We start from the raw sequence: 26,413 nt of genomic DNA, 5'->3' as shown, positions 1-26,413 counted from the left end.
ACACACCTGGGTTCAACATTTATCATCCCCGCGTCCCATTCTTTTATGTTTAGCAACAAAGTTTTCATTATTATGACTTGGTTATTTTCAATAATTGTGCAGTGGTTGACTTAAATTGAAATCTTTTCCCAACTTTAAGCATGTATTGCAGCAATTTGACATCTTTTTGTTGCTTTTCTCGGTTTCTGTCAGAGGGTCTCAAGCTGGTTTCCGAGTAATTCCCTTTACTTCGTTTCTTTTCCCCGTTTTGAAGGCCTTAATATTTGTGAAACCAATTTTGTGGCCGAGCCTTTGACTTTTAGTTTTTGAAAATTGGTAAAGTAGTCAAAGCGACAAAAAAATATTAAAAACTTTTGTCTGTGTCTTCAGATGACTTTTTTTCAATGCTTGCAAAACAGAAAAACTTCAGCAAGAGGTATTTTTCAGCAAAACTTGGTATTTAGCTCATGAACTCAAATTTCATGCACAATTCAACTTGATGGTACATTAGAGCCGGCTTATCTTTGAAGATCACTTCAAATTGTAATTTTTACTATACTTCACAGTTAAAGACTCTATACGTTGTCTAGATGACTGAATTTTTGAGGACAATCCTTTCTTAATCGTTTTTTTCTACTATTTCTTTATCCTTACTTAATTTTACGACTCACAATTTAATAAAATTCAATCGCTTTAACGCTACTTTATTAAATATTTGTTCATTTTAGTCTAGCTTTCAGTTTAGCTTAAGCCCCCTTTTAGAGAATAGAACCTCACAAAGTGTTACTTATTATTTTAATATGGGTCACATTGATGGGCTTTTTACAAGAACATAATAGTGTTTGGTAACTTAAAAGCAAAAAAGTTTTACTGACATCAAGCAGTTTTTATTAAGTACGCGAGATCAACGATTGTTTCAGCAACTCCAAGGCCATCTCAAACTCCATGCATGCATAATTAAAGATATTTTAAGTTAAAATTGTTCTTAGCCCCTACAGAATCAATTTTGACTCCAAATCATCTTGGAAAACGTTCTCTATCTCATTAAGAAATATTCAAATCGCTGAGTCGTTGACATTTCTCAACAGGTGCTTTTCTTGCTGCTTTATAACTTTCAGCCAATTTTGGTCGTAGTAGTGTTGCATCCCGGATCAAGATTTCGCGGTGAATTTTCGTAAGAAATGCAATGAAAATTGGTAAAAAATAAAAACATTTTCACCGCGTATTTCTCTTTTGGCGGTGCATGCGGTGAATGACGGTTAATTATTTATTTTCACTGCATTCAACAGAGTTCTTACAAAGTACGGACTTCCGAATAGGTTTCGATCCCCTCAGCAACTGCATGTCTACAAGTTATTTCACTCAGCCATCTGTCACATACTTCTATGAAATTTCTTCTAAATTTAAAGAAGATTCAGTAAACTTTGGAAAAAAATGCGTTGATTTTTTATGAGAAATGCGATGAATTTCGCGGTGAATTTTTGTAAGAATTAGGGTGAAATGCGGAGACCTATTTTTTCACCTCATTTGCCTCATTTCTTACATTAATTGGCCACAAAAGCGAATGCGGTGAACTTTTGCAAGAAAAGCGGTGAATTTGGCGGTGAACGTTTGCACAAAATGCGGTAAATGCGGTGAATTCTTATAGAAAGTGCGTCGATTACGGTGAATGCGGTGAAAAAAAATGTTCAACGCTTTTCACTGCATTTCGTACAAAAATTCACCGAATTCGTTTTGTGGCAAATTAATGTAAGAAATGAGGTGAAAGCGGTGAACAAACAGTTCAACGAATTTCACCGTATTTCTTACAAAAATTCACCATAAAATTCATTGCATTTCCTACCAAAAAGTCATCGCATTTGTTCTCCAAAGTCTATTGAATCTTCTTTAAATTCACAATAAATATCATAGAATTATAAGACGAATGGCGCAGTGGAAAAAGAAATTGTAGACATGCAGTAGTTGAGGGGTTAGAACCCCAGTTCGGTAGTTCGTCCTTCGTAAAAATTCCTTTGAATGCGGTGAAAAACAATAATTCACCGCCATTCACCTCATTAACCGCAAAAAAGGTGTAAGAAAGACGCAATGAAATTTTTTTAACAATTTTTTTTTGCATTCCAATGAGCAACTCATGTTTTTTATTAGGATAGTTTTTTTACAACAACGTAGAATTGATGAAGAAGACACAAACTTTCAGACATTAGAAAATTTTAGAACAATTTTTCGAAATAAATACCCAAAATCTGTTTCAAATATTGTAGAACAACTTCAGTTGATGAGATTCTAACAATGTCATTCTAACAATGATCCAAACAATAACACGATTTAAATTCTGGCAAATGACCTGAAAACAAATAGATGCTAGCAAAAACTTCATAGGGTTTGCGTAGGCATCCAAAAGCAAGATCCAGCAAACTGAACAAACAAGACAAACAAAGAGACAGCACAGAAACCAGAGCTGAAAAAGCGTTTTAACTTGTAAAAAAGTTATATACGCAATAATTTTATGTCCATGTTTCGGTAAAATTTATCATATTGAAACTTACCTGGACTTGAGTCTCAGAGCATTTAAGCGCTGAACCAGGATATTTCAATAGTAGAAATGAAACTCAGTTCTGAAACATTGCATCTCCAGAATTTTTTAAGTTTCTGTACGTGCAGTTTTTCTTCATTATGATTGTAGTGTGGTTAATGAATTCGCCCAGGCTAAGTTTATCTTGTATAGTCTCGGCAGCTAAAAATTGATAACTACTACAGTAGTATACACACTATTTTTACGTAAGCTAGTTTTCAAGCAATTAGCACAAAGCACATTAAGCTCAGTGGTTACGACTTGCTACGCAAATTAAAAGTTATAAGTACCCACGCGGAAGTTCGAATCGCATATAAAGCAAACTATGTTGTCGAGTTAAGCTGAATATATTTTTTTTCATGCGGGAAATTTTACTCAAAAATCAAGACTGACCCGTGTAAATAGTGACATGATCAGAGTACTGGCCATCCTTAAAAAAAACAAATATCTCCAGACTGATTCAGCGCTGATTTGCTCTGCCACCAACCTCCAGGTTGGGTGATTTATTTTGGCTATAAGGAGGGATAAGAGCTGGTTGAGTTTATTTCAGTGTCGAAAGATTTCCAGCTTCTTCACTTTCACGTAGGAAACAAACTTTGATGCCCCCATTTGATCTGCTGATAAAAAATTTTATATCAGATAAAATTCGGAAAAATTTCGAAAAAAAAAACAAATATTCCAGCAAAACTGAAATTAGAAGGATATTGAAGTAAACTGAGCGCTTTCTAAAACTTGTGTTCACAAGTCTCTTCAGTTGAGCGTCAAAAACAACACTTATATCAATTATAATTCCAATGTTGCAGGTTTGAAATAAATATTTTTGGGGAAAAAGAAAGAAAAATAAACAGGTTTTTGCGGGAAAGAAATGTTTCTGTTTCGTTTATTATAAACTATTGTTTTCGTTCGTGCCATTGACTATGCTGGAATTATCGGCAAGTTGGACAACGTTTTCTGTTCCATTGATGTTATCGTTTAATCATTTACGCACAAGTGAAAAATCAGTTATCCCAACACCGTTGCCTTAGGCATACCATGTTTTTGATTTTATAGTCAGAACTAATACTTTCAAATTAAACACCTTTCTTTCAAATTAAACACCTTTCTTCAAATAATACTTTCAAATTGGTTTTGGTGAGCAGTAAATGAAGGAAGCATAGCTATTAATATTCCTGAAAAATAATATGATCCAACCAAATGCGAAAAACATTCTAAAAACATTTGTGTTCAAACGTACATATCGCGACGTGTTGAATAAAAAAACTGGTTTGCTTTTAGAGGACAAATAATTTATAAGCTATATTTAAAAGTTTATTATAATTGTAACGATGAAACAATTTTATTAGTGATATTTTTGTATCCGACGGCAAATTACACGTTAAAGGTTAACAGAACCAGCGTCTAGCTTTTTCACTTTAAATGACTTCAGTTATTATAGAATAGTATCAATTCTGCGCTTAAATATATTTTGATGTGTTAAATTTGATAGCTAGTGCATACCAACGTAGAAAAACGAAGCTTTATACGAACATAAATCACACAAAACATCTTTAGCGTTTGATTATTGTAGGCTGCTAGATCTGAATACTAGAGTTGTTTTTCTTTATTTTTTGTAGCTACTAAATTGTGTTCTTTTTATACCTTTTTCTGTAGGTGAAAAAACGTGCGCTGTTAGTTTCACTTATTTTTGCTGTTACAGTCTGATAAAAAAAAGGCGCTGCTGTTGGTTTGCGCATCTGTAAAGCTATCGCTAATTCATTCGCTCAACGAACTAAATAAAATTCTTCAAAATTTGACCGTCAAATCTGCACAAAATGCACACATTTTGTTTTTAATCAAGTGTTGGGTTATATTTTCTGCTTTGAGTTGAGTGGGGGAATTACAACAGCGGCAATTTTTTTAGCCTCTTTTAGCTACAAAAAATTGTAAGTCCTGCGGCTTTAAATTGTACGTTGCGTTTCCCATTTTCGTTGCTTCATAAATGATATATGGACAAATTTACGTTGTGCATTTTCTATTATCTTTGACAGTCCTTTGATAATACAGCGCATTTGATTCCTTGCACTTACACTCTATAGGTATTTACGAATTTTTTCACGTTTAACAAATTTGGTAAGTTTATTTCTTAATTTATAACTATTATACAATCCTTTACTTCCTGTCGGAATTCTTGAAAATGGCGACACCCGGATATTTAAAAGCAAGCAATATGAGCTTGGCGACTAAAGAGGTCGCCAAGTTACCGAATTCCGAATTGGCCGAAAGTACATCAAGCGTGTCGATTAGCAGAACCAGGCAGATTCTCGGAATTACTTGTGGTTTAATGTTCTACTTTCTCTACGGACTGGAAGAGACCGTTATTAGTCCCTACTTTTCACCCGAAGCGAGTGAACGAGGTCTGAACACTTTCAAAATTGGGCTTCCGTTCTCGTTTGTGGAGTTCTCAAATTTCTGCTTCTCTTTTGCTGTCATGTTTGTCATCAATCCACGAACTGAGAGACAATTTTATTTAATAGGTTAGATATAAAAATAGTAATATCGGAAAAATTCTATGAATTTATTTCAGAAAAAGATAAATTCCCTCGCCTAGAATTATGTAGGAAAAAAATCACCGTGGAAAAAAATCACCAATATGATATAGTTGATATCGTTGGGGGAGGTGGGTAATACTTGTGGGACATGCTATCAGTTCCTGCACGATAGACATAAATCGTCAGATCTGCTATGACAAAATTCAAACTACTAAGATCTCTGGCAATGAAAACTCACCTTTCCAAGTAAGATCTGATACGTTATCATAGGACCTTGCGTCGTTTTTTAAATATTATTGATCAAAATTCCATAATCTTGTTTTCGAATATTTTTCGTAATAAAATCAGCGAGGATGCTCGGTAATGTGCGTTTGCACATAAAGCTCCGATCCCGCTCATCCGCATTTTTGGCATAAATATCTACAAAATGAGGAACAGATAAAACACCCCCAAAGTGAAGTATTTTTCAAAAAAAAATGTGTATAAACAAAAAGATGCCCACCGACGCAAATAACTTAGTGGAGCAAGAAAGGCCGCATTAGATTGATGAGATCAGCCATTTGTTAAAAAAAAGCAAGTCAAGACGAACAACAAAATCAAACAACAATAGCAACAAACATTAATTACATCCAAAACCTAAAATCCATTTTTTAAAAAAAAATACTTTAACAAGATCAAAATAGCGTCAGATAAAAATAAAACCAAACAAAAACACTTGTATTTAACTAGAAAAGTTATTTGACAACTCCATAATAAAGCTCTGTAACAAGTCCAAAGGAAAAAAAACAGCGAATTTATTAATCGGCTTAAATTTTTAAAAAACTTTTTTTGAAAATATCCAACATATTTATGATCGCATTTATATCTATAGGAGGGTATTAAGACCTGTCATTATTCAATTTTTATGCGGTTACAAAAAGAAAAACAAGTGGAGACAACAAACAAAAATTCAAACAAAACATGCGAGAAAAGGCTGTCAAAGTTGTGAAGCCATTTTTTGCCCATCAAAATATCTTCAATTGAGCCATTCTTGAGCGCGAAGAATTTGGTCTGTGACTTCTCATTATTGAGGCAATGAAAAAATAAAAAGAGGTGGAACTAAGAAAAACTTTTTGTTTTTCAAAAACAAACATTTTCAAAGTTATGAAAGCCATTTGCTGCAAAATGGAACAATTAAATAGGATTGTTTAATTGTTCAAAAGAAGCGCATCTTAATTATTCAAATAATGTCTTAAGTCAACAAAAATGACTTCAATATAAGACAAAAGTCACAAGTAAATTTATTTTTTTTCCCCGAAAAACACGCATCAAAGCCAGGAAATTCTAGCAAATCCTTTGAAAACATTAAATTTTGTATACTTGCACCTTCTTTTTTAACGATAATGTCGTAGGTGGCCTGTAAGTAACGAGACTAGACAACAAACACACAAAAAGAGGAAAATGCGTATTTTAAAAGTGTTTTTTTATGCTTGAAAACAATTTTCTTCAAAGTCATGAAGGCCATCAGCTATCTACTGAAACCAGAATATAGGCTAATTTATTCCTCCATAAAATGTCAATGAGAGCCGTCTTTATGCAGGAAATTTCAGCCGACTAAATGGACATAATAAAAATCAATTAAATTCTTCGAAAAAGGGGCGTCAAAGCAGTTAAACCCATCATCTATTACTTTAAAGACTTTTATAGTTTCAATTGCGCACTATTTTTAACGCCAATAGAGTAATATGTGAACTGTCAATAATGTGATAATAAGAGAAAACGAGGAAAAAACGTGAAAAAAGGGCCAATGCCTAAAAATTAAAAAAAGTTAAATCTAGTAGTATCCAGGCCAAAAAACCATAATTTAACCCGTAAAACCGCAAAACGGATTACATTTTAATTCAGTGGAAAGAGGAGGAAGAAAGAGTTCTTTTCATTGCTGACATTGAGCTACAAATTGTCCAACTTAACAAAAAAATAGTGGCAAAGCCATTGTTTGTTTCAAAAATCAAACATTTTTAAAAGTCAAAACGACCAGAGTGTATCGAGTAATAAAACGATTATAATTTTTCAATTGGAGCTGTTATTGGTGAGCTTTCATTTTGACTTGTGCGGGTCTTAAATTAACATAAAGAAGATCGAATTTTTTTTTTTAAAAAGTCCGAGTGAACACAATCGGACTTATTTATGGAATTTAACTTTCCAAGATTGGACCAAAACCCTGGCTCGCTTTTGCTTTTTGTTGATTTAGAACACTCAATTGTTTCGAATGTTAAAGATTTAGCTAAATTATTAGTTAAAAATCAAAAATGAATGCTGCACTTTTGATAGTCATATAGTAAAGTTAGCAAAAAACGGCAAAATTTGATTTCCAGACTGCTCTCAATAGAAGTGGAGATAGGACTAACTTTCTTTGCAGTTTACAAAGATTGTGTTATTTGTTTTTGGGCGTGTACTTCCGGCAATTTTTTTCAGAGTGGACTAAAGTATCTAATTTTTGACGGAAAAATCTCAATTTTAGCCAAAAGATCAAATCGAAATAGTCAGCAAAACTTTTCTGACTTTAACAATAACACCAACAGTACTACTTTAAAAAATTTTCACTTATTTTAGCAAAATGGCGAACTTTTGGGCGAAAACGCCGGAAAATGTGAATAAAAAATAAAGCAAATCGGTCTGATCTTAACAAAATTTTAAACCACAATAATTCGATCTAGAAAACGAAAATCAAAAATATATTTTTATTTCCATATTCTACGCTGGACGGATTCTTAATTGTACCACTCACAACTCTCTACAATTAATATATCGATCGGTCAAAATTGACTATACAAAAAAACGGATTTGATTATATAGTTCCCCCCCCCCACCCTCAAGAGGGGTCGGAACAGAAATCGAAGCCATTAATTATGTCATTACGGGGCCAATGATTTAAGCCTGAGAATTTATTAGAACTTTATTAGTATTTTAATTGAGACTAAACTGAAAGACCTATTTGTTCTTGTGAACACTACTATGGTTAATTGCAAAACTGCTAATTGAATCCCTAATCCACAATTTCTTTTGAAAGTGGAATTCATTAGACAAATCTCCCTTTAGTCTTCCTTTTGTTTCCGTCTAATTGACAATATGTTAATTATTATATATTTCAATGGTGGAAAAATATGGAAGCCCGGGAACTACTACTTACGACGCGGATAATAGTTACAAAGTATTGTCATTTTTTTCCTGTTAGCTCAAAAAACACTCTGGAGTTGAGATACCAGAAGCTGGGGCTTGTAACGGTTCCCGGCACTCAAGTAATTCGTGAATACGGGACACAGTATCAAATAAATTGCTGCTCAAGAACAATTTTCAAGACAAAACATACTAACAATTTCTGTATCTGTAACTGGAGCTAAGCTAAAACTATGACTATTATACTAGGACTGAACAGTTTTCCCCTCTCAGCTCATGATATGCGAGCTCAGCTTCAACACTTACGTTCAAAGTTGCATATGTCCAGGCTATAGTGCGTTCATTCGCGTTTCTAGACGAATTTTGCACGCACGACACCCCTCTTGTGCGTTCATTTCGGTCTGGACATATCGACTTTCGGTTTGGCACCTCAACCTGGGTTATAAAAAAGTGTCTTAGAACATCTTATACAATAAAATTATAGTACTCTTATATAATAAAAAGGCGAGAACGAAATGCTTATAAAATCTTACACAATAATGTTTCACGCAATCTTACACGATAAAATTTCAGGATAATATGCTTACTATTTGTAGTTAAATTATTTCAAAGAACGACTTTCAAAGAAAATCTACCCAGAACGATGCTTAGAGTTTATAGGGTTTCGAGATGTAGCAACTTTTGATCACTCTAGGAGTCTTAATAGTGGCCACCGCCTTCTCAATCACATCCGTGCTGCAATGGGTCCATTCGGCCAGTGCCTTCCTGTGGCTGTCCGTGATTCTCTACAACATCATAGGAATAGGAGTCGCCATGTCTCTCGCCACTGGCATACCCATAATCACTAAGCTCTCTCTAAAGAACGCTGGAAAAATTACATCACTAGCTGAGGCCCTAATGAGGTATTCATTTCTAGGAATATAAGTTAATTAATTCCTGATGATAAATAAGAAATTTGATATTTTCGAACATGAAATATACTTAAATATTCAAAAATATCATATGGAAATAATCGTGAATTATTTACATTTCTGTTTACGTATTTCCCCCAAAAAGAGCAGATTCTGTTGATTGCAATACTTGATTTCTTTCCAAAATACAACAATAATTTACTTAGCAGGTTTCGAGAATAACTTCAAGCCTTTTCAGCGTCAATTTAGAATAATTTCATTGCAATGGTCCCAAATACCGCTGTATATCAAAACTTTCAAAGTTTTTGTGGCCGACAGATAACGCATTTGTTCAAACAGCAATTAAGAAAAAGCATTGCGTAGATTCTTTACTAAACAAAAAAGTTAAAATCGTTTACCTTTAGATACTATTGTACTACCTACTCTCACTAACGCAATTCTACTAAAATTTTTCTCATAGAGTTTGGATATTTTTTGATCAATGAAAACTGAAATGTAACCTCACGCTTCTATTTTTACAAGAAATCTTATAAGAAAGATTTGATATTTATTATTGATAATTATCAATAAAAGAATATCAAATCTTTTCTACAAGATTTTGTGTAAGAATCGCATCAGTGTGTTTTTAATTTCAATTTCCATTGATCAAAAAACATCCAAAAGTTCTGAGAAAAATTTTAAAAAACATGATGTTATGTTTCAGCTTTGGCTGGGTTGTTGGGCCTCCTTTTGGAAGCTTCCTTTACACATTCCTCGGCATGTATGCTCCACCTTTGATAATTGGGCTGATGATGTTCCTATGCCTTACCGCTTCAATCATTTTAATTCCAAACAACCCTAACCCACCCTTAAGCCACGAAGAAAATAAATCGCAAAAAGTTCTAGATTATTCTACAACGTTGAACAGTTCCGAACAAATGCCGGAGTTCGAATCAAACCACAAAACCAGTCGCGAAAAGTTCAACGTTGAAGACGAAAAAGAGAAAAGCGATGAATCTTTAGAAGAACACTCAGTTAGCAGAAAAGAAAGCCCGTCCAGTTATAAAACGAGAAATTCGTCCGCTGGAAAAAATTCAAGAGCTGTGTCGAAATCAAATTTGACTAATACTAAATACACTTCTTTGTACGAATTAGAGTCGGCGTGTGATAGCTCTTCCAATTTTGATAAATGGGCTTACTTCAAGTTTCTATCCTACCCTAATGTGCTAATTGTTAGCATGTTGGGGGTTATAATAGCTGCCCAAAATGTCTTTTTCGACGTTTGCTTGCCAATATTTCTGCAGAATGAGTTTCAATTGAGTGCAATGGAGATTGGACTTGTCTTCCTGGCTTACACTCTCTCCAATGTGGGAATGATTCCAGTGTTTGGATTTGCAATCGATAAGTGAGTTCAATTTCTTATGATGCAAATCCTGACTGCTAATTCTGTTAAACCCTCGGCTGGTTTTTACTCTGAAAATATTTTCCCGTAAAGAAAATTTCCGTTTTTACTGCCATGTTGATCAAACTTATGTTTCTTCACACATGGCGATGAGATAAATAAACACCTTCATATACCAACAAGGCAACTCGGTAATGTGCAATTGCACATAAGGTTCCGACCCCGCTCATCCTCAATTTTAACATGATTGTCTACCAAATGAGGAACATAGAATAACACAAAATTTCAATTATTTTTTTAAAATTCGTATATGAACGAAAAGATAGCCTCCAAAGCAAATAACTCAGTGGTGTAGTGAAAAGTGGTGCATTAGATTGATGAGATGTGCAAATATTAAGAAAGCGAATCAAGACGAACTGCAAAATCAAACAACAACAAAAATTAATTACGTCAAAAATTTCATCTCCGTTTTAAAAAACAAAACTTAAAAACAAAGTCAAAATAGCGTCAGATAAAACTGATATTAAACAAAATAATTTTTAATTTACCAGAAAAGATATGAGACTACTCAATAAAAAGGCTTGGTAACAATTAGACAATAAAGAACAAAAACCGTAAAGTTGTAAAATTCGCTTATCTTTTTAAAACAATTAACTTCAAAATAATGAAAATCATTAGAAATCAACTAAAAGATCCCTTAGGTGTACGATTACCACTGCTTCTGTAGAAGGAATTAAGAATTGCCGATATTCAATTTTTTATGCGGTAATAAAAAGAGCAACAAATAAACAACATACAAAAATCAATTAAAACTTGGCAGAAGACTCAATCGAAACCGTAGAGCCACACTATTGTCAAGAAAATATGTTCAATTGCATTTTCTGCGAGCACCGATAATGTATTATGTAACTTTTCTATAATGAAGCTAGATAACAAGTAGATAAAGTTGAAAAAAAATGCAAAATTAAGTAACACTTTAATTTTTTTTCGAAAAAAGTATTTCCAAAGACATGAACGATATTAATTACAGAATGAATTAATTAAATAGATTCGTTTGTTCTTCCAAAACAAGCTCTTGAAAATTGAAGTTATCCAGAATATGTCGTACATCTACAAAAAGATTGTCAAACGTGACAAAAATCAAAAATTAATTTACTCTTTTCCCGTGTCGAAGCCAGTAAAGTCAACGAATTCTTTTAAAACATTAGATCGTGTGACAACAATCCCTCGTTAAACTTTTTTTTCGACAACAATAATGTCATATTTAGCGTGTAATAAATGAGACTAGATAACAAACAGACAATAAAAGGAGCAAAACGGCAAAGTTTTTTTAAATTTATAAAACAATTGTTTTCAGAGTCATGAAAGCCTTCAGCTATCTACTAATATCAGAATATCGGATAATCTATTCATCCATGAAAAACCGATGAATTTGGGCCATTGTACTGGATTTTTCATACGACTAAAAAAACAAAGTGATAAGGATAGTTGAAGACAAAATTTGAAAGTTTCAAATGAATTCTTTGAGAAAGTAGTGTCGAAGCCGTTAAAACAATAATTTATATCTTCAAGGATTTTAATTGTATCAATTGTTTTTTTAGAGCCATAATGTGATATACGAAATGTCAATAACGTGATAATGTGACAAAACTAGAAAACGTGAAAAAAGGGGCAAATACATAAAAAAAATTTTAAAAAACGTGAAATCTAGTAATATAAAAGCCAGAAAACCGTAACTTAAGGCGTAAAACTGCAATAAAGATTAAATTTGACTCCAATAAACTACAGGTTGACCAAAGTAAGAGAAATGTATTGGCAAAGTTCAATAAGTCATTATTTATTTAAAAAACAATTAGGAGTTGTTTACGAATCCAATTGGACCTTCCATTAGTTAGCTTTGGTTTGAAATATTTTGCTATTTAATTAATGTAGAAAAGATTGATTTCTTTAAATAAAAAAGACCGGTTGATTACAATCCAAATTATTTTTGGATTATACAAGTCCAAGACGGGTCAAAAACTAGCCCTGCTAATGCTGTTTGTACATTAGGAACACTTAACTATTCGAATGTTCTAGATATTGATATTTTGTTAGTTAAAAACTCAAAAATAGATGCTGCATTTTTGATAATCAACGAATAAATTTTGCATAAGACGGCAAAGTTTTAATTACAGAGCACCCTCAACGGTATTTGAATTGGACAAAATCCCATTTTGAGTCTAAAAAGATTGCATTAGTGGTGTTTGGGTCTGTACTTACTGTAAATTTGATCAAACTGGACTAAAAAAAAACTTAGTTCGTGCTGTTTTTGATGTAAAAGTCTTAATTTTGAAAAACTTAGCCAGAATTTTTGACAAAAAAATTATTAAAAATAGCCTACAATAAAATTTTTTGTCTTTACAAACAAAAATCAACAACTCTTTCTAAAAAAATTGACAAATTTTAGCAAAATTGGCGACGTTTTAGTCAAAAATTCCGGAAATTATGAATAAAATCGCACCGGAATTCATTCTATTTTCTCAAAATTTAAACCTCGATAACTCCCTGTAGGAAACGAAAATTATCTTTAAAAATCTTTTCAATTCCATATTCTACGCTGGACAAGCTTTCTAATGATGTCAGTCTCAACTTTCTACGATCAATATATCGATCGGCCAAAATTGACTGAACAAAAAAAACCCATTTGAGTATATAGTTCCTTCCCCCTCAAGAGGAGTCGGAACAATAAAACGGTTTCGACTTAATGGAGAATCATGTTCTACCGGGAAAATTATTTCAATAGAATTTTGATGATTTTTTTTCGGAATTAGACAACATCAAAAACAATTGACAGCTTTGTTGACAAATTCATCCCATTAATTTGATAAAAGTCAGCTCCAATTTAAATTCCACAGAAGCCTACTTCTTTGCATTTTGAATGGTCTGAAACTGCAAGAACAATCCTCATATTACAGGAAACTTTTTTCATAAAAGACCGTCATTGACAACGAATGGTTGAGAAACTTACTCCATTTTTGTAACCTAGTACAACGGTAAATAATTTTTGTAATTTGACACAAGGGTATTTTTTTCATTTTGTTTCATCCCAAGAGGTCCTTTTTCAATTCAGTTATTAGGTGCTAGGTCATTATTTATATTTCATGGCTAAAGATTTTCTAGCGACGAAATTTTTTGGAGTTCGATTGTTTTTTTTTCTTCTATGGATGCGCAAAATATGTGAAGAGTCATTTCTTGCGAGTTTTCGTTGTTTTATGCTAAAGTATAGGCAAAATGGTTTTCTTATGATAACAAATGGTTTAGGTGGATTGTTTAACTGTTAAGAACCTCGTAAGTTGGTTGGTTAACTTTCCAGAGCGTGGTAAATCGAATAATTTATTACTGAGACCTTAAAGTTGTCTGGTTGACTTGTAAGAACCATCATGTTTTTGGAAGAAAAAATTGCAAGGCGAAGCATCGCCTTGAATGAACTTGCATGAAAAAAGCAAATTCTTAAAAATTACGCATTCGAATTCAGTCTGGGGATGCAGCAGTAAGTTGTGAGCTTTGCTTGACAAGAATTTTGACTGAAACATTGAAAAACCTTAAAACTGAAAAAGATGTGAAAAACCTGCTTTGGAAAACTGCTTGTGGAATTAGAGCAATCAATTCAATTAGTAACTCATTACCTTAAAAACGAAACGAAATAAACCTTAAAAAGCCTTAGAACTATTAATTTTTAAGTTAAGGTCAGTTTTTAGAAGATGGAACTGCCTGCCAGCTTAAAGACAAAAATGAAAGATTGTTTTGGCGAAAAAGAGTGGTAACTAATCAATGCCCACCAAAAACAATTTAAAAAAGATCTGCACTTTGACCTCAAGTTCCATGCGATAACATTAGAAGTTTATTTCTCGACGACTGTAGCATTTAGAATGGGTTTTATAGAATCGCGTTTTATTATTAGCGACTACCAATTTCGAACGATCGAGCAGAAAATCATCATCCACTTTTATGAGAAGCAATGAGGAGATCATGTTATGAGTTAACTATGCAACTAACAATTAATGATTATAGGTTCATCACAAAGTCTAAAAACAACTTTTATAACAAGAAACAATTCCATATTCCTTATATATATATATATATATATATATATATATATATATATTTAATATATATATATATATATATATACCTCTTTAAACTTCTTGTTACCTATCTGTGGAGTCGTATCAATGATGATGATGATGATGATGGTTTTAGCACCTTTTCTAATCTCAAAAGTGCGTTCGTTCAGTTAGTAGGCTAGACAAAATAGTAGAGTTTTGAGCATCGTCTTGAAACATTTGTAGTTTGACTCATTGCGAACATAACTAGGAAGGCTGTTCCAGTAGTAGCATCCACTATTCATAAAAGCACGCTTCTCGTAGTTTGTTTTGACTGCTGGAACCCGAAAAAGCTCCCGCCGCGATGGATTCGAAGACGATGAGTTCAATTGAAAAAGATCTTTAAGGTATGTCGGGGGTTTTTCCATGTTTGACTTTGTGCATCAAACAGCCAGCTTTATATTGGATTCGTTGCTTTATCGGAAGCCAGTGTAATTTCTTCATTAGCTCGCTTGTTCGAGAAAAACGCGGCTGGTTGAAAACAAAACGAGCTGCAACATTTTGTACGTTCTGTAGTTTCTTCAATTTTGATTCCGGAAGACCAAGATAGAGTACGTTGCAATAATCTAATCGAGATAACACGTAGCATCTAACGAACAAAATTTTCAGCTCTTTATCTAGGAATCGTCGGCAAGAAAAAGTTTCCTCAGGTAGTAAAAACAACTCTTTCTCACAGAACTTATCTGATCTTCTAGCGATAGACTTGTATCAAGTAGAAAGCCAAGTATTTTAATACGTTGCTTTTCAATGAGAGGATCTCCGAAAGGGGTAACCTGTAAAGAAAAGCTTCTGTTCAAGGTATGTTTGAATACAATAATGTCTGTTTTGTCTTTGTTGAGCTTCAATTTCAAAGAAGTAAAACACAGTTCAATTTCCCAAAGAATTTCTTCATAAGTAGGTTCAAGTTGTCCATCCCTTACTTCAAAGAAAAATTGGGAGTCATCAGCATAAAAATGATACACGCATTTTAGCTCATCGAGCTTATCAAATAAAGGACGAAGGTATAATAAAAACAAAATCGGTCCCAAGATGCTACCCTGTGGTACTCCAGTTTCTTGCTTGATGCTGTCAGAGAGAGCATTGGAGATCAAGACTTTCATCGTCCTATTTCGTAAGTAACTATCAAAAAAGTTTGCTACGGTGCCACTAAAATGAAATGAGTTCTTCAGGATGTTAATCAGAATATCGTGTTGCACGGTATCAAAAGCGCTACTGAGATCCAGGCTTATCATTAAGACAGACGTTTTCTTTGACACCTTACTAAGAACAGCATTTGTGCACCATATCAGAGCAGTTTCAGTCGAGTGGTTGGATCTATACGCGGACTGCATTGGCAACCATTTACTAGTTGTATCTAGATGTCCTGTCAGTTGATTCTGGACAACTTTTTCAACGAGTTTACCGAGCCATTTGAGATTAGTTACAGGACGATAGCTAGCCAAAGATTGTTTGTCTTTGCCTGATTTATGCAGAGGTTTTATAACACCTTCCTTCAGGCAATTTGGAAAAACTCCACTGACGAGACAGCAATTAACTAAATTTAAGAAATTGTCAATTTTTCTCAGGCATAGTTTCTTGAACAAGCTGGCAGGCATGGGATCTTGAAAGGCAGAAGCTGTTGAAAGTGAATTGATGCAATTTTCTAAAGTCTTAGCATCAACTAAATCAAACTCGGACCAACCAGTACGATCAGATGGTTGAAGGATGAGGGGCTGGTCTGGAATTATTGCATTGATAGCATCCACTTTTTCCTTGTAAAACAAATTAAAATCGTTTGCTAGTTCACGCGGATCATTATGACAAGGAAAAACAGGCAGTGTGTGCGTTAGTAGCGAGTTCAAGGTTTTTTGGAACTTTGTTTTAATACTAATTGACGCAAGGTTGCTCTTGAAGTACTCACTACGTTTCCTTGTTAGTAGCTCATGGTAGTAATGCAAGTGAGACTCGTAGCAGACCTCGTTGTAACTGCTCGGATTCTGTTTCACCCACCTTTCAAGGGATCTCTTTTTTCGTTTTGCTTCATTACATTCGGCGTCGAAGTACCGAGGTTTGCCTGTTGGCGGCCCAAAACGGATCTTCTTGACAGTTTTTTCACGTGTAGTTAAAATTGAATCTTCTACTAATTAAAAAATGTCTTCTACAATCTCGTCAGACTGATCTTTCAGTTGAACATCGTAGGCCTCGACTGATTTCGTTAAGTCACGATCCACTTCGTTGAGAAAAACATCTTCATCTATTGATCGCCATTTGAAAACCGCCAACTCTTGGATTTTAGCCTCTTCAGTTGATTGGGGTGAATCGATGTCAATGTCAAACAACACACAAAAGTGATCGGATTTGAGTATTGGATCCAATCGAAACTTTGAATTCTTTGTAAAATTCGAAAATACGAGGTCTAAAGTGTTTCCATTGACGTGAGTCGGCATCAAAAACTGTTTTTGTAAATTTAACTCATTCATAAGTGTTTCAAATTGTACCCACGATGAGTGCTTTTGTCAGATATTAAAATCACCCAAAAAGAGCGTGTTCTTGTATTGCATAGCATATGTAGACAAAGAATTATCGACACTTGTAAAGAAAACAGGTATGCTGCCTTTCGGAGGTCGGTAAATTGTACAAACGCAGAGATTTATATTTCGGACTATCAGTTCCACAACGTGGTACTCGATATCAGGCGTAACAGCTGAGTCCAGTACGTTGAATGTAATTGAGTGCTTGATAAAAACACCAACTCCTCCGCCTTTATCTTGACGATTAATGCCAGTGAATTCATAGCCAATGCAATTAACAGCATTTGTGTGGAACAGTGTATCTTCTTTCAGCCAAGTTTCGGATACAGATAAAAACAACGGTCGTTGAATCGTTAAAAAGGTTACAATGCCAGACATCTTATTGCAAATTGACCGAGCATTGAACATTGCCCCAGTTTGCGGACTTTTGAATAGTCATTCGGAACTAGGAGCATTCAGAGTTTTTACCCAACTTCTTGCTTCGTCATTCATAAAATATCTACGCAAGGAGCATTCAGAGTTTTTACCCAACTTCTTGCTTCGTCATTCATAAAATATCTACGCAGTATAACATGTTGCGGCCAGGTTTCACTTTGTTCCGCCAACTCCGATTTGTCTTCAGGCAGTATCAAGTGAAACGACTTAACGTCTGCTCTTCGGCTTGGCAGTTCCCGACAAGCGATTGGACTCTCAACATTTTTGTCTCACAGTACTTCATTAAAGCATCCTGATCCACGTTACTCGAAACCCTGCTGACAAAATAGTGTCGTCTAGGATTGTATCGCTGTTTCAATTCCACTCCAGCCAGTTGACTACTTGTGGATGACGTTCCATTCACTACCGCTACTTGTCTTACATGCTTTTTCACCCTTCCGGCACTTTCATGTTGATTTCCAACATCTGCATTTGCTAAATGTGAGCATTCACCAGTGTTTTTTTCGGGATCAACTTGTTGGTTTCTTAACTTGCGTTTTTTTCGTTCACTTTTATCTGAGGCATTGCTATCAATCCGGTCACGAGGGACGTGCTTGAACACATTCGCTGATTTGTCCAAGCCTTTCGATAACGCATTCAAGTAAGGATCTTTCGGAGCTATCTGAGATAACGTCTCTTTTATGTTAACAATATCAGCGGCGAGATGATCTACGACGTCCATCTTCACCATTAACCTCGAAAGCAGTGATGGCAGGGAAAAGTTGCTACATGCAGTGCATCTCCACGAAACAGTGCCAGTAGATGCTTGTTGAGGAACAACCCCGAGGCAATCTACATGAACGCACTTCACATCACAGATTTCGCAATGTATTGTATCCGACTCGCAACCCAATTCGCAGACAACACAAGGGTTAATCTTAAGCGTTAATTACGGTAGATGTAAGACAATAACTAAGGCAGATGACGATGACTAGAAAACGATTCAACTCAAAAGCAGCCACACCTCGTAACCAACACGAATTATACCTTTTTATAATTCAGAGGTCACCAGAAGTGCGTATACCTTCAAGATTGAAGAGATCGTTTGACTAGTTTTTTCACTAATTGCAGTCTTCTTTTACGATTCGCTCTTTTTCTAAGCTTCGCAGAAACAACAACCTTCTGAGACCGTAGTTTCTGTTGGAATAGCTGCCAAGTCTTCAGTTCTTGACAGGCTGGTTGATGTAGCTCGTAATACTTTTCAACCACTTTCGGCGACACCTTCTTAATGTCAGGAAAAGTATACTGGAGAACACTGAAGGTGGGTAGTTGACTTGAGCACAGTTGTTGGAAAACGTTTGGTGCTCCAACCCGTGGACAGAATACCACCCACTTAATCTGGGGATAGTTTTCCAGTTGCCGGATTAGCTGTTTAGGAGACAAAGGCCGATTGTAATTGGAATGATGCTTGGACAGGGAGTTGTTCACAGTATCATGCCAAATTGCAACGTCTTCGTACTTGGCAGTTGTATTTTCAAGAAGATGTTGGATAGTCTTCTTCTTGTTCCTAGCGTAGGGGTTGACGCTGAGGCCTGGAATGGCAATGCAATTCCGTTCCAACTGAGACTTCGTCGTAGGATTGGTTTGCTTCCTGATGGTCCAGTAGAGTGAGCTGGCGCCTAGGATTTTCATTCAAACCTTGTCTCTAAAACCCTCCCATTGGAGGTCAACAGTACAAGGTTTCCATACAATATGAAACTATTTAATTATCAAGGAAAGACTTCAGCTTCATTTAAAAAGTACCGCTTAAACGAGAAACAACTCCATATACAACTCTTAAATATATTCAAAATCAAAACAAAGTGATTAATCAAAATGCCAATTTGTTGCATTTTTTATATATATTTTCTATCGGTCATTCTTGTTTGATTTTAGAGGTTACGCGATACATGTGACCCTTCTTACTGCTCTTGGCTTCTCAATGACCTTTGGTGCCCTCTACCTACCAACTATGATCCCCGCCCTTCAAAATTTGCCCTTCAACATAACGTGCTATTTCTTTGGGGGACTATTCGCCGCTGGTTCTGCCGTCCCCTCATACTTAGTATTCGAAAAAATGGCCGAGTATAATGGATTTACGAATCTTGTTCAGACGAAGATACTCGTAGCTACTTGGGTAAACAATTTGTTTTCGCTAGGAGCGTTAATGGGTGCTACACTTTTAGGAGGCCCAATTTTTGAAGCTTACGGTTTTAATGTTTGCTGTTTGGTTCTGTCAGTGACAACTTTTTTATTTGTGATTTTATCTGTGTACGTTTTGTGCAGAATGAAACTTATGACTAAAATTTATTATGTCGATGATGAAGAAGTCTCAACGAACGATTCAGAATCGAAGAAATCGTGTTCACAAATATCTATAAAACATACAGATTATTCTCCACAAGAAGATAAGTTAGGCCAGTCAGAACAAAGCTCCCTAACTTGCAACTTGAAACAAGAATGCGGTTCTGAGGAAGGTGCCTCGAGTATTGTGTGAAAACATTTTTAAATTATTCTTATTGTTTTCTTGCCAAACTTAGAGAGACAAAACTAAACTTATCACATAATCATGCTGAAAATCTTACTATTTCTCAGCCCAGAAAAGAATGTAGTTTTTGATACTGTACATGACTTAGTCTGCTATTTTTGTAATAAATGTGCTAATTATTGAAACTAATTAAATTAAAAAATAACCAATTTTTGTTTGTTGTTTCTGAAAAGTTTTTAATTGTGCATTTTGAGAACTTATAAACCATTGATGGCTCTCTTTATCACTCCTTTCAATAAAGTTTCCGCGACTCATCTTTTTATAACAGATTGTTTCTTTCTGATTGCGTTCCATGCATGGTCCAGCGGTGCTGGAGACAGAGTTGTTTCTATCGATTTATTGTTGTAAACACAAACAAATTTTATGAATTCACTTTAGGATTAGTGAAACCTCGTAAAAATTAAAAAGCCACCGATAGATTTTTTTTGAATTTATAAAAAAATAAAAACAAATTGATGATTGCCGGTAATCTCATAGAAACCCAAAAATCTGATTATTGGAGTGGTGTATTTTTATTTAAAAAATTATTGCTTTTGGCTGAAAAAAGCACATGAGTAATATTACCTTTACTGGGCATACTACTTTTACATTTATTAAGAAATATTATAGAAAAACGATATATGTGATGGATTTGCAGAAGTATACATTGTCTGCATCTTCAACAAAAGCTGTTCAGCAGATTGATCGGTCGAGTGCGAAAATATTTCAAGGCAGTAAACTAAAAACATAACACGGCTTGAGACCGGGGCGAAAGCAGTAGAGTGTCAGAGAGATTATAATTAAAAAAATCAAATTAGTTGTGATTTAGAAGAAATCGCGTAAAAATCAAAATATGTCTCAGAGATATTCATTGCAAGTTCAAAGCTGTTTATGATTTTTGGTTTTTGCGTTAGTAGCAGTAATATTCATCGATTGGTTTCTGCCAAATAAAAAAGATTTGTCAACGAGACCCATACCCAGAATTGGAGTTATTTCTGCATTGTTTATTTCATTAAAACGTTTTAAAATGCCTGATTCCACAGTAACAAATTCTCATGTATAGAAACATTGTAAAGCCTGTAAATTGCGTGTCTGAAGCAAGTTCAGGCAGCTCAGCTGAAGTCACCGTAAAATTCTGACTCCCAACTTAAAACATGCAGAGCAATTCTGGGCGGATGCAACCTTTTCAGCTCTTCAGTTATTATTTAATACGGGCTCAAATTGTGATTGAATTTTGCTTCTCAAATAATCGAGAGGTCGATATGGAATAGCAAAAAATAGAAAAATGCCAAAAAATTGATTTTTTTGTTTATTTTTGTCAGCTCCAGTCCATATAAAATTCATGCTGCTGATGTGCAAAGAGCAAAACAATTATTCACCAAGATATTTGCAGGGGCAATTAAGAAAGTGAAAGTGAATCTTTTGCGTTTGTTCACCCCCGCTTAATGCGTGCATCTGGTTTGCACCCCCAGTGCCATATTTTTAGATAATGATTTTCCATATACTGGCACGTGCTCTTGTGCGTGAGGGGCGCCGGAAAAAAATCCTAGAAATTAATAGTCTTTGGAAACTATTCAGGTTTTGTTATTCATAAACGTCGATTTAAGTATGTTGCAAACGACAAGAACCTTCACTATTTTTCATCAGTATTTTTGCGTGTTAGGTGATTAAACGTACTAAATGTTTTTATGTTTGTTTTTTAATATAAAAAATCATAGAAAAAACTAATTTTAAAATTTACCAAATCGTTTGGTTGGTTCCCCGGGTCGACCATAAGTTCTTAATCATCGAACTTTCTTTTTATGAACCATTGACTTCACAAATCAAAAAGTTTTTTAAGATTGTTAAAACTATAACTTTGCCAAAAATAAAAATTCTATGACTAAACCTTTTCCATAGAGGGAAAATTCATAACTACAACTTTTCCATAATTTGGAAGTTCCATGGTTACTACTTCTCCGTAACAAGAGAAAGGAGGCATCTAAAGAGTCTTGGATTTTTCGTGAGTCTTCGCGAGCTTCTCAAACTACAAGCTCTTTTTTCCAAGAAAATATATATATTTATTTATATATATATATATATATATATATATATATATCGCTGAAATGTAAAATTCAGGATAGGCCAGCATTATCATAGCAAATCATAAAAGCAAACAAACTGAGCGCAATTAAAATACAGCACTTGGGAGAAGGTCCATATAAGAGCACAAAGGGATGGACATTTAATAAAAATTTGATATTTAATTTTTTTTTACCATTTTACGAAAAAAAATTTAAACGAAGACGCCGAACAAAAAAATTTAATGCCTTACAATCCTTATGGATGAAAGGCACTACCAAAATGGTGTGGGTAACAATGAACATCTCCTTCACCCAGAAATTCTTATTACAATTTTTAAATACGATTGACTTTTTGGGAAACATTTGACGAAATCTTAAAACCTGACGTTATATAAATCTTATGAGAAGTTTTGTATTGTTCATGGCCAACATTAGCCTAACTCAAGCATGTTATATCACTTTAAGCCTAGCCTTAGTGGTAAAGAAATGAGACTAATTTTTACATTAAAAAAACAGTCGAAAAATTAGTGTTTCCGACCTAGACCTGTTTTAGGTAACAGTTTTTTAAGCATTGACCAAAAAGAAAACTTGCTGTTTGTTATGCCATATAAAACAGGATGGGTAACATTGAACAAGTCCTTGACACAGAAGCTCCTATTAAATTTTCCAATACAACTATGTTTTTGAGAAATATTTGACGAAATCACAAAATTTGACGTTATATATCACTTTGGGAAACTTTCTTTAATCACACGCAACAATAACCTATTGCAGGCTTGTCATATTTTTTTCATCAGCCTAATTTCGACACTAATTTTTACATAAAAAACAATTGAACAAATCGCATTTCCGACCTACGACTGTTTTATCTGACAATTTTTTATGCATTCTGCCAATAGAAAAATCTTGGATCGTTTTATCATCCCTCTGGATAGAACACGCTGCCGAAATAGTTTGGGTTACATTGCACAACAACTTGACGTAGAAGCTCCTGTCATATTTTTTAAATACGATTGCCTTTTTGAGAAATATTTGATGGAATCGCGAAACTAGACTTTATATATCTCCGATGAAAAGTGTCCCAAAGTGGCCACCATTACAATAATGCACACTCGTTATCTCATTTTGTGAGCGGACAAGACTTAGAAGTAAAAAAAAGAGACTAATTTTTAATGAAAAACAATAAAAAATGCCATTTCCGACCTACGCCTGTTTTATTAAACATTTTTCTAACCATTGACCAGACAAAAAAATCTCAGGTTGCTTTTTATCCTTATGAACAAGAGGCAATACCAAATTCGTATGGGTCAAAGTGAACAAAAACTTGACGTAGAAGCTCCTGTTATATTTCTTATAACAGGAGCTTCTACGTCTGAGTTTTCGAGAAACATTTGACGAAATCGCAAAACTGAACGTTATATATCGTTTAAATTGGGAAATTTGCTCAAATCATGGGCATAATTTGCCTAACGCACGCTTTTTACAATACTTTGACCAGTCTAGACTTAAAAGTAAAAAATGAGACTAACTTTTCACATAAAAAATCAATTAAACAGTCGCGTTTCCGATCTATACCTGTTTTATAAAAACTTTGAACCATTGACCGCATAGAAAAATCTCAATTATTTGCCACCTTTATAGATAGGAAGCACTACCAAAAAAATTTTAGGTCACATTGGACAATACATATATGCGGAAAGCCCTTTTCCTTAAAATATAATTGACGTTTTGAGAAACAATTGACGAAATCGCAAAACTTGAAGTTATATATAATTTATGGGAAATTCTCTTATTCCATAGACAACGACAGGCTGAAACGCGCTTGAAAAACCACTTTGAGCAACTTAGACATATCACTAGAGAAAAGGGAAGAATTTTTACATAAAAGACAGACAAAATTTTTCCCTTTCTGAATTAAACTTTTCTCATTTGCCACTTTTCGAAGTTTTGACCCCAAATCAAAACTCTCCTGTGAACGAAGAAGAATTTGGAAAAGAGATATTAAAAAACCAGAATGAGTAGAACACAGAAGCTTAACTTATGTTAATACACACAGAAAGGAAATAAACTTACCAGATGTTAAATGACAACTGCAGCTTACTATGTAGAAAAAGAATGTGAATCATTTTCGAAGAGTATGTTCGTCAAATATCGATATTCATCTACTAATATTGCCTGGTAAATTCAACTTTGTGAATGATCTCGAGGGAAGTACATTTTGAAAGTAGTTATGAAATGACACCCGCTCATACGCTTCAAATTGCCAGAGTTTTGCAACATTAACCCTTAAACAACTATAAACTGTAATTATTACAATCTTATTTCAGACTATATATACGACTGATTTTTCCCAAGATTTTCGCCCTTTTCTTCTTTTTTGAGCCTTCTAAAAATAATTTATCTTAACCTTTCTAACATCTTTTGAACATAAACATTTTCAATCTCTAACTTGCCAAAACTCGTCCTGTCTCATCGAGGTCGTTGCGCTACCGTGTCTTTAATAATTCTGAAAAGTTATGGACCCAGGCATCAGAAAATTGATACGCCAAATCAGTGTTTGGATTAGATTTTAGTGTCAGTTTTAGCACTTTTTGCTCTTCTAGATTGACGAAAGATTTAAAATCTAAAATTTGAAAATTTCCCCAATTTAAAGAAACTAAAGCGAACCTTGTGATAAAAAAGTTGAAAATTAAACTTTATAAGGAAAATATCAAACAATTTTTTGCAGTGGATGATATTCAGTGGGTTAGCAGAGGACTACCCAACATGGAGTACTAGTTTTTCTGCCTTTGCATGCACCAAAGGCCTCTTCGAAACGCTCACAGACACAGTTGAGCTGCATGACACGTCAGCACCACTGAAGGAAGATTCCAATGATTTGCAAAGGCAAGAATATGAGGCAAAGACTCAAGCAAGAACTACAGCTGTACAAGAGAGTGACACTAGACCCCAGTAGCGTCATGCTCATTCGGCATGACTGTGCGAACAGCGAGGGTCTAGGTGACGGTCAGAAAGCCTAGCAATTTGTCAAGCAACGGTTCAGAAGCGACGGGAAAACCAAAGACATAAGTCAGATGAGGCAGTTGGCCAGACTTCTACTTCGAGAGGACAAAGTCATCCACCAGTACTTCATCAGAGCGCAAGAACTAGTCAACCGCTTGCATCATGGTTGTGAGGAGTTTTCTGAGACCCTGTTTTATGCACAGAACTTTATGGAACTGAGTAAGTGTCTCAACACCTTCGAGGAGAGCCGCAGAGAGAGTAAGATGATTTGAGGGGGGATCAGTGCAAAGCAACGTCAGCAAACAATGCATCTGTTCAAATTGGTCCAAGATTTTCATTCAAATCACATCCTAGGAAGACTTTTTCTAAGCCTAGTATTTCCAAAAGCCGTAGATTGTGTTTTGTACGTATTAAACCTGGACAGACATCTGGTAACTAGTAGAGACAAAAAAACAACGCTGTATGTAGTATTTTTAATGCTAAAGGCAATCTAACAAGTGCATGTGAGCATCACCAAAAAAGTCCTCATAAGGGCTTAACACCTAGTTTAAGCGCTGAAGGCTCATTTGAACTTCCAAAAACGGATTTAATAGTAGATTCAGGCAGCGCTGACCACATGACGATAGATAAAACTTAGTGTAAAAATTTTCAAAATTTAGAAACTATAGTTAACAACCCAGATGGAGGAAAAACAAAGTTGAAGGAATAGGAGACGTGGAAGTGGAAGCACGAGACACTAAAATTGTGCTACATAAATTGACTTTTGAAAAAGTTCTTTATGTACCAGAGTACAAAAAAACTTAAATGCTGTTTCAAGATTAGCATTAAAGATACAAAAAAACTCAAATGCTGTTGGAAATTTTAGAGACGTAGCAAACACAACAGATGAGGTTTCTCGTACTTCAGATTTTTAAGAAACCTGAGGTCCAGAAAAAATTTCCAAAAACCTGTTCCAAAAGTGAGCTATGGCAAAGCAACTCAAAATTTAGAAAGAGTTAACTCTGACTTTATTGGACCAAGGAGTCTATCAAGTTTAGGTGGCAGCAGACTAGTAGTTAAGGCTGCAAGATGTTTTTTAATAGATCCAAGAATACCAAAATCTATTCGGTTCAAATTGTAGTTACCGCATGTAACGCTGGAAGTTTAGTTGTCAAGACAAAATACAAAGTCAGACTTCAAAACTTTTGT

At 34.6% G+C, this 26,413-nt stretch overlaps 2 protein-coding genes across 7 annotated transcripts in view; one reads left to right on the top strand and one right to left on the bottom strand.

The window, feature by feature from the left end:
• LOC142342307 (MFS-type transporter SLC18B1-like) lies at nucleotides 1-20,434 on the top strand. Of its 5 annotated transcripts, none has more exons than XM_075393599.1 (5): nucleotides 1-214; nucleotides 4,627-5,064; nucleotides 8,930-9,137; nucleotides 9,850-10,530; nucleotides 19,529-20,434. In XM_075393599.1, the coding sequence occupies exons 2-5, from the start codon at nucleotides 4,725-4,727 to the stop codon at nucleotides 20,127-20,129; spliced, it is 1,830 nt and encodes a 609-aa protein (XP_075249714.1). In that variant the 5' UTR covers nucleotides 1-214; nucleotides 4,627-4,724; the 3' UTR covers nucleotides 20,130-20,434. The 5 variants fall into 5 exon arrangements, with proteins under 5 accessions (XP_075249714.1, XP_075249713.1, XP_075249712.1 ...); XM_075393598.1 differs by having other exon boundaries at nucleotides 4,452-5,064; XM_075393597.1 differs by having other exon boundaries at nucleotides 2-80; nucleotides 4,389-5,064.
• The window catches only part of LOC142342905 (argininosuccinate synthase-like), a 251,670-nt gene that overhangs the window by 220,139 nt on the left and 5,118 nt on the right, over nucleotides 1-26,413 (bottom strand). The window lies entirely within an intron of this gene.

Source organism: Convolutriloba macropyga, chromosome 7, assembly GCF_964194025.1.
Source record: "Convolutriloba macropyga chromosome 7, txConMacr16.3, whole genome shotgun sequence".
Lineage (NCBI taxonomy): Eukaryota > Metazoa > Xenacoelomorpha > Acoela > Convolutidae > Convolutriloba > Convolutriloba macropyga.
Note: the sequence above shows the minus strand (reverse complement) of the source record. Positions and strands in the feature narration are given on the sequence as shown.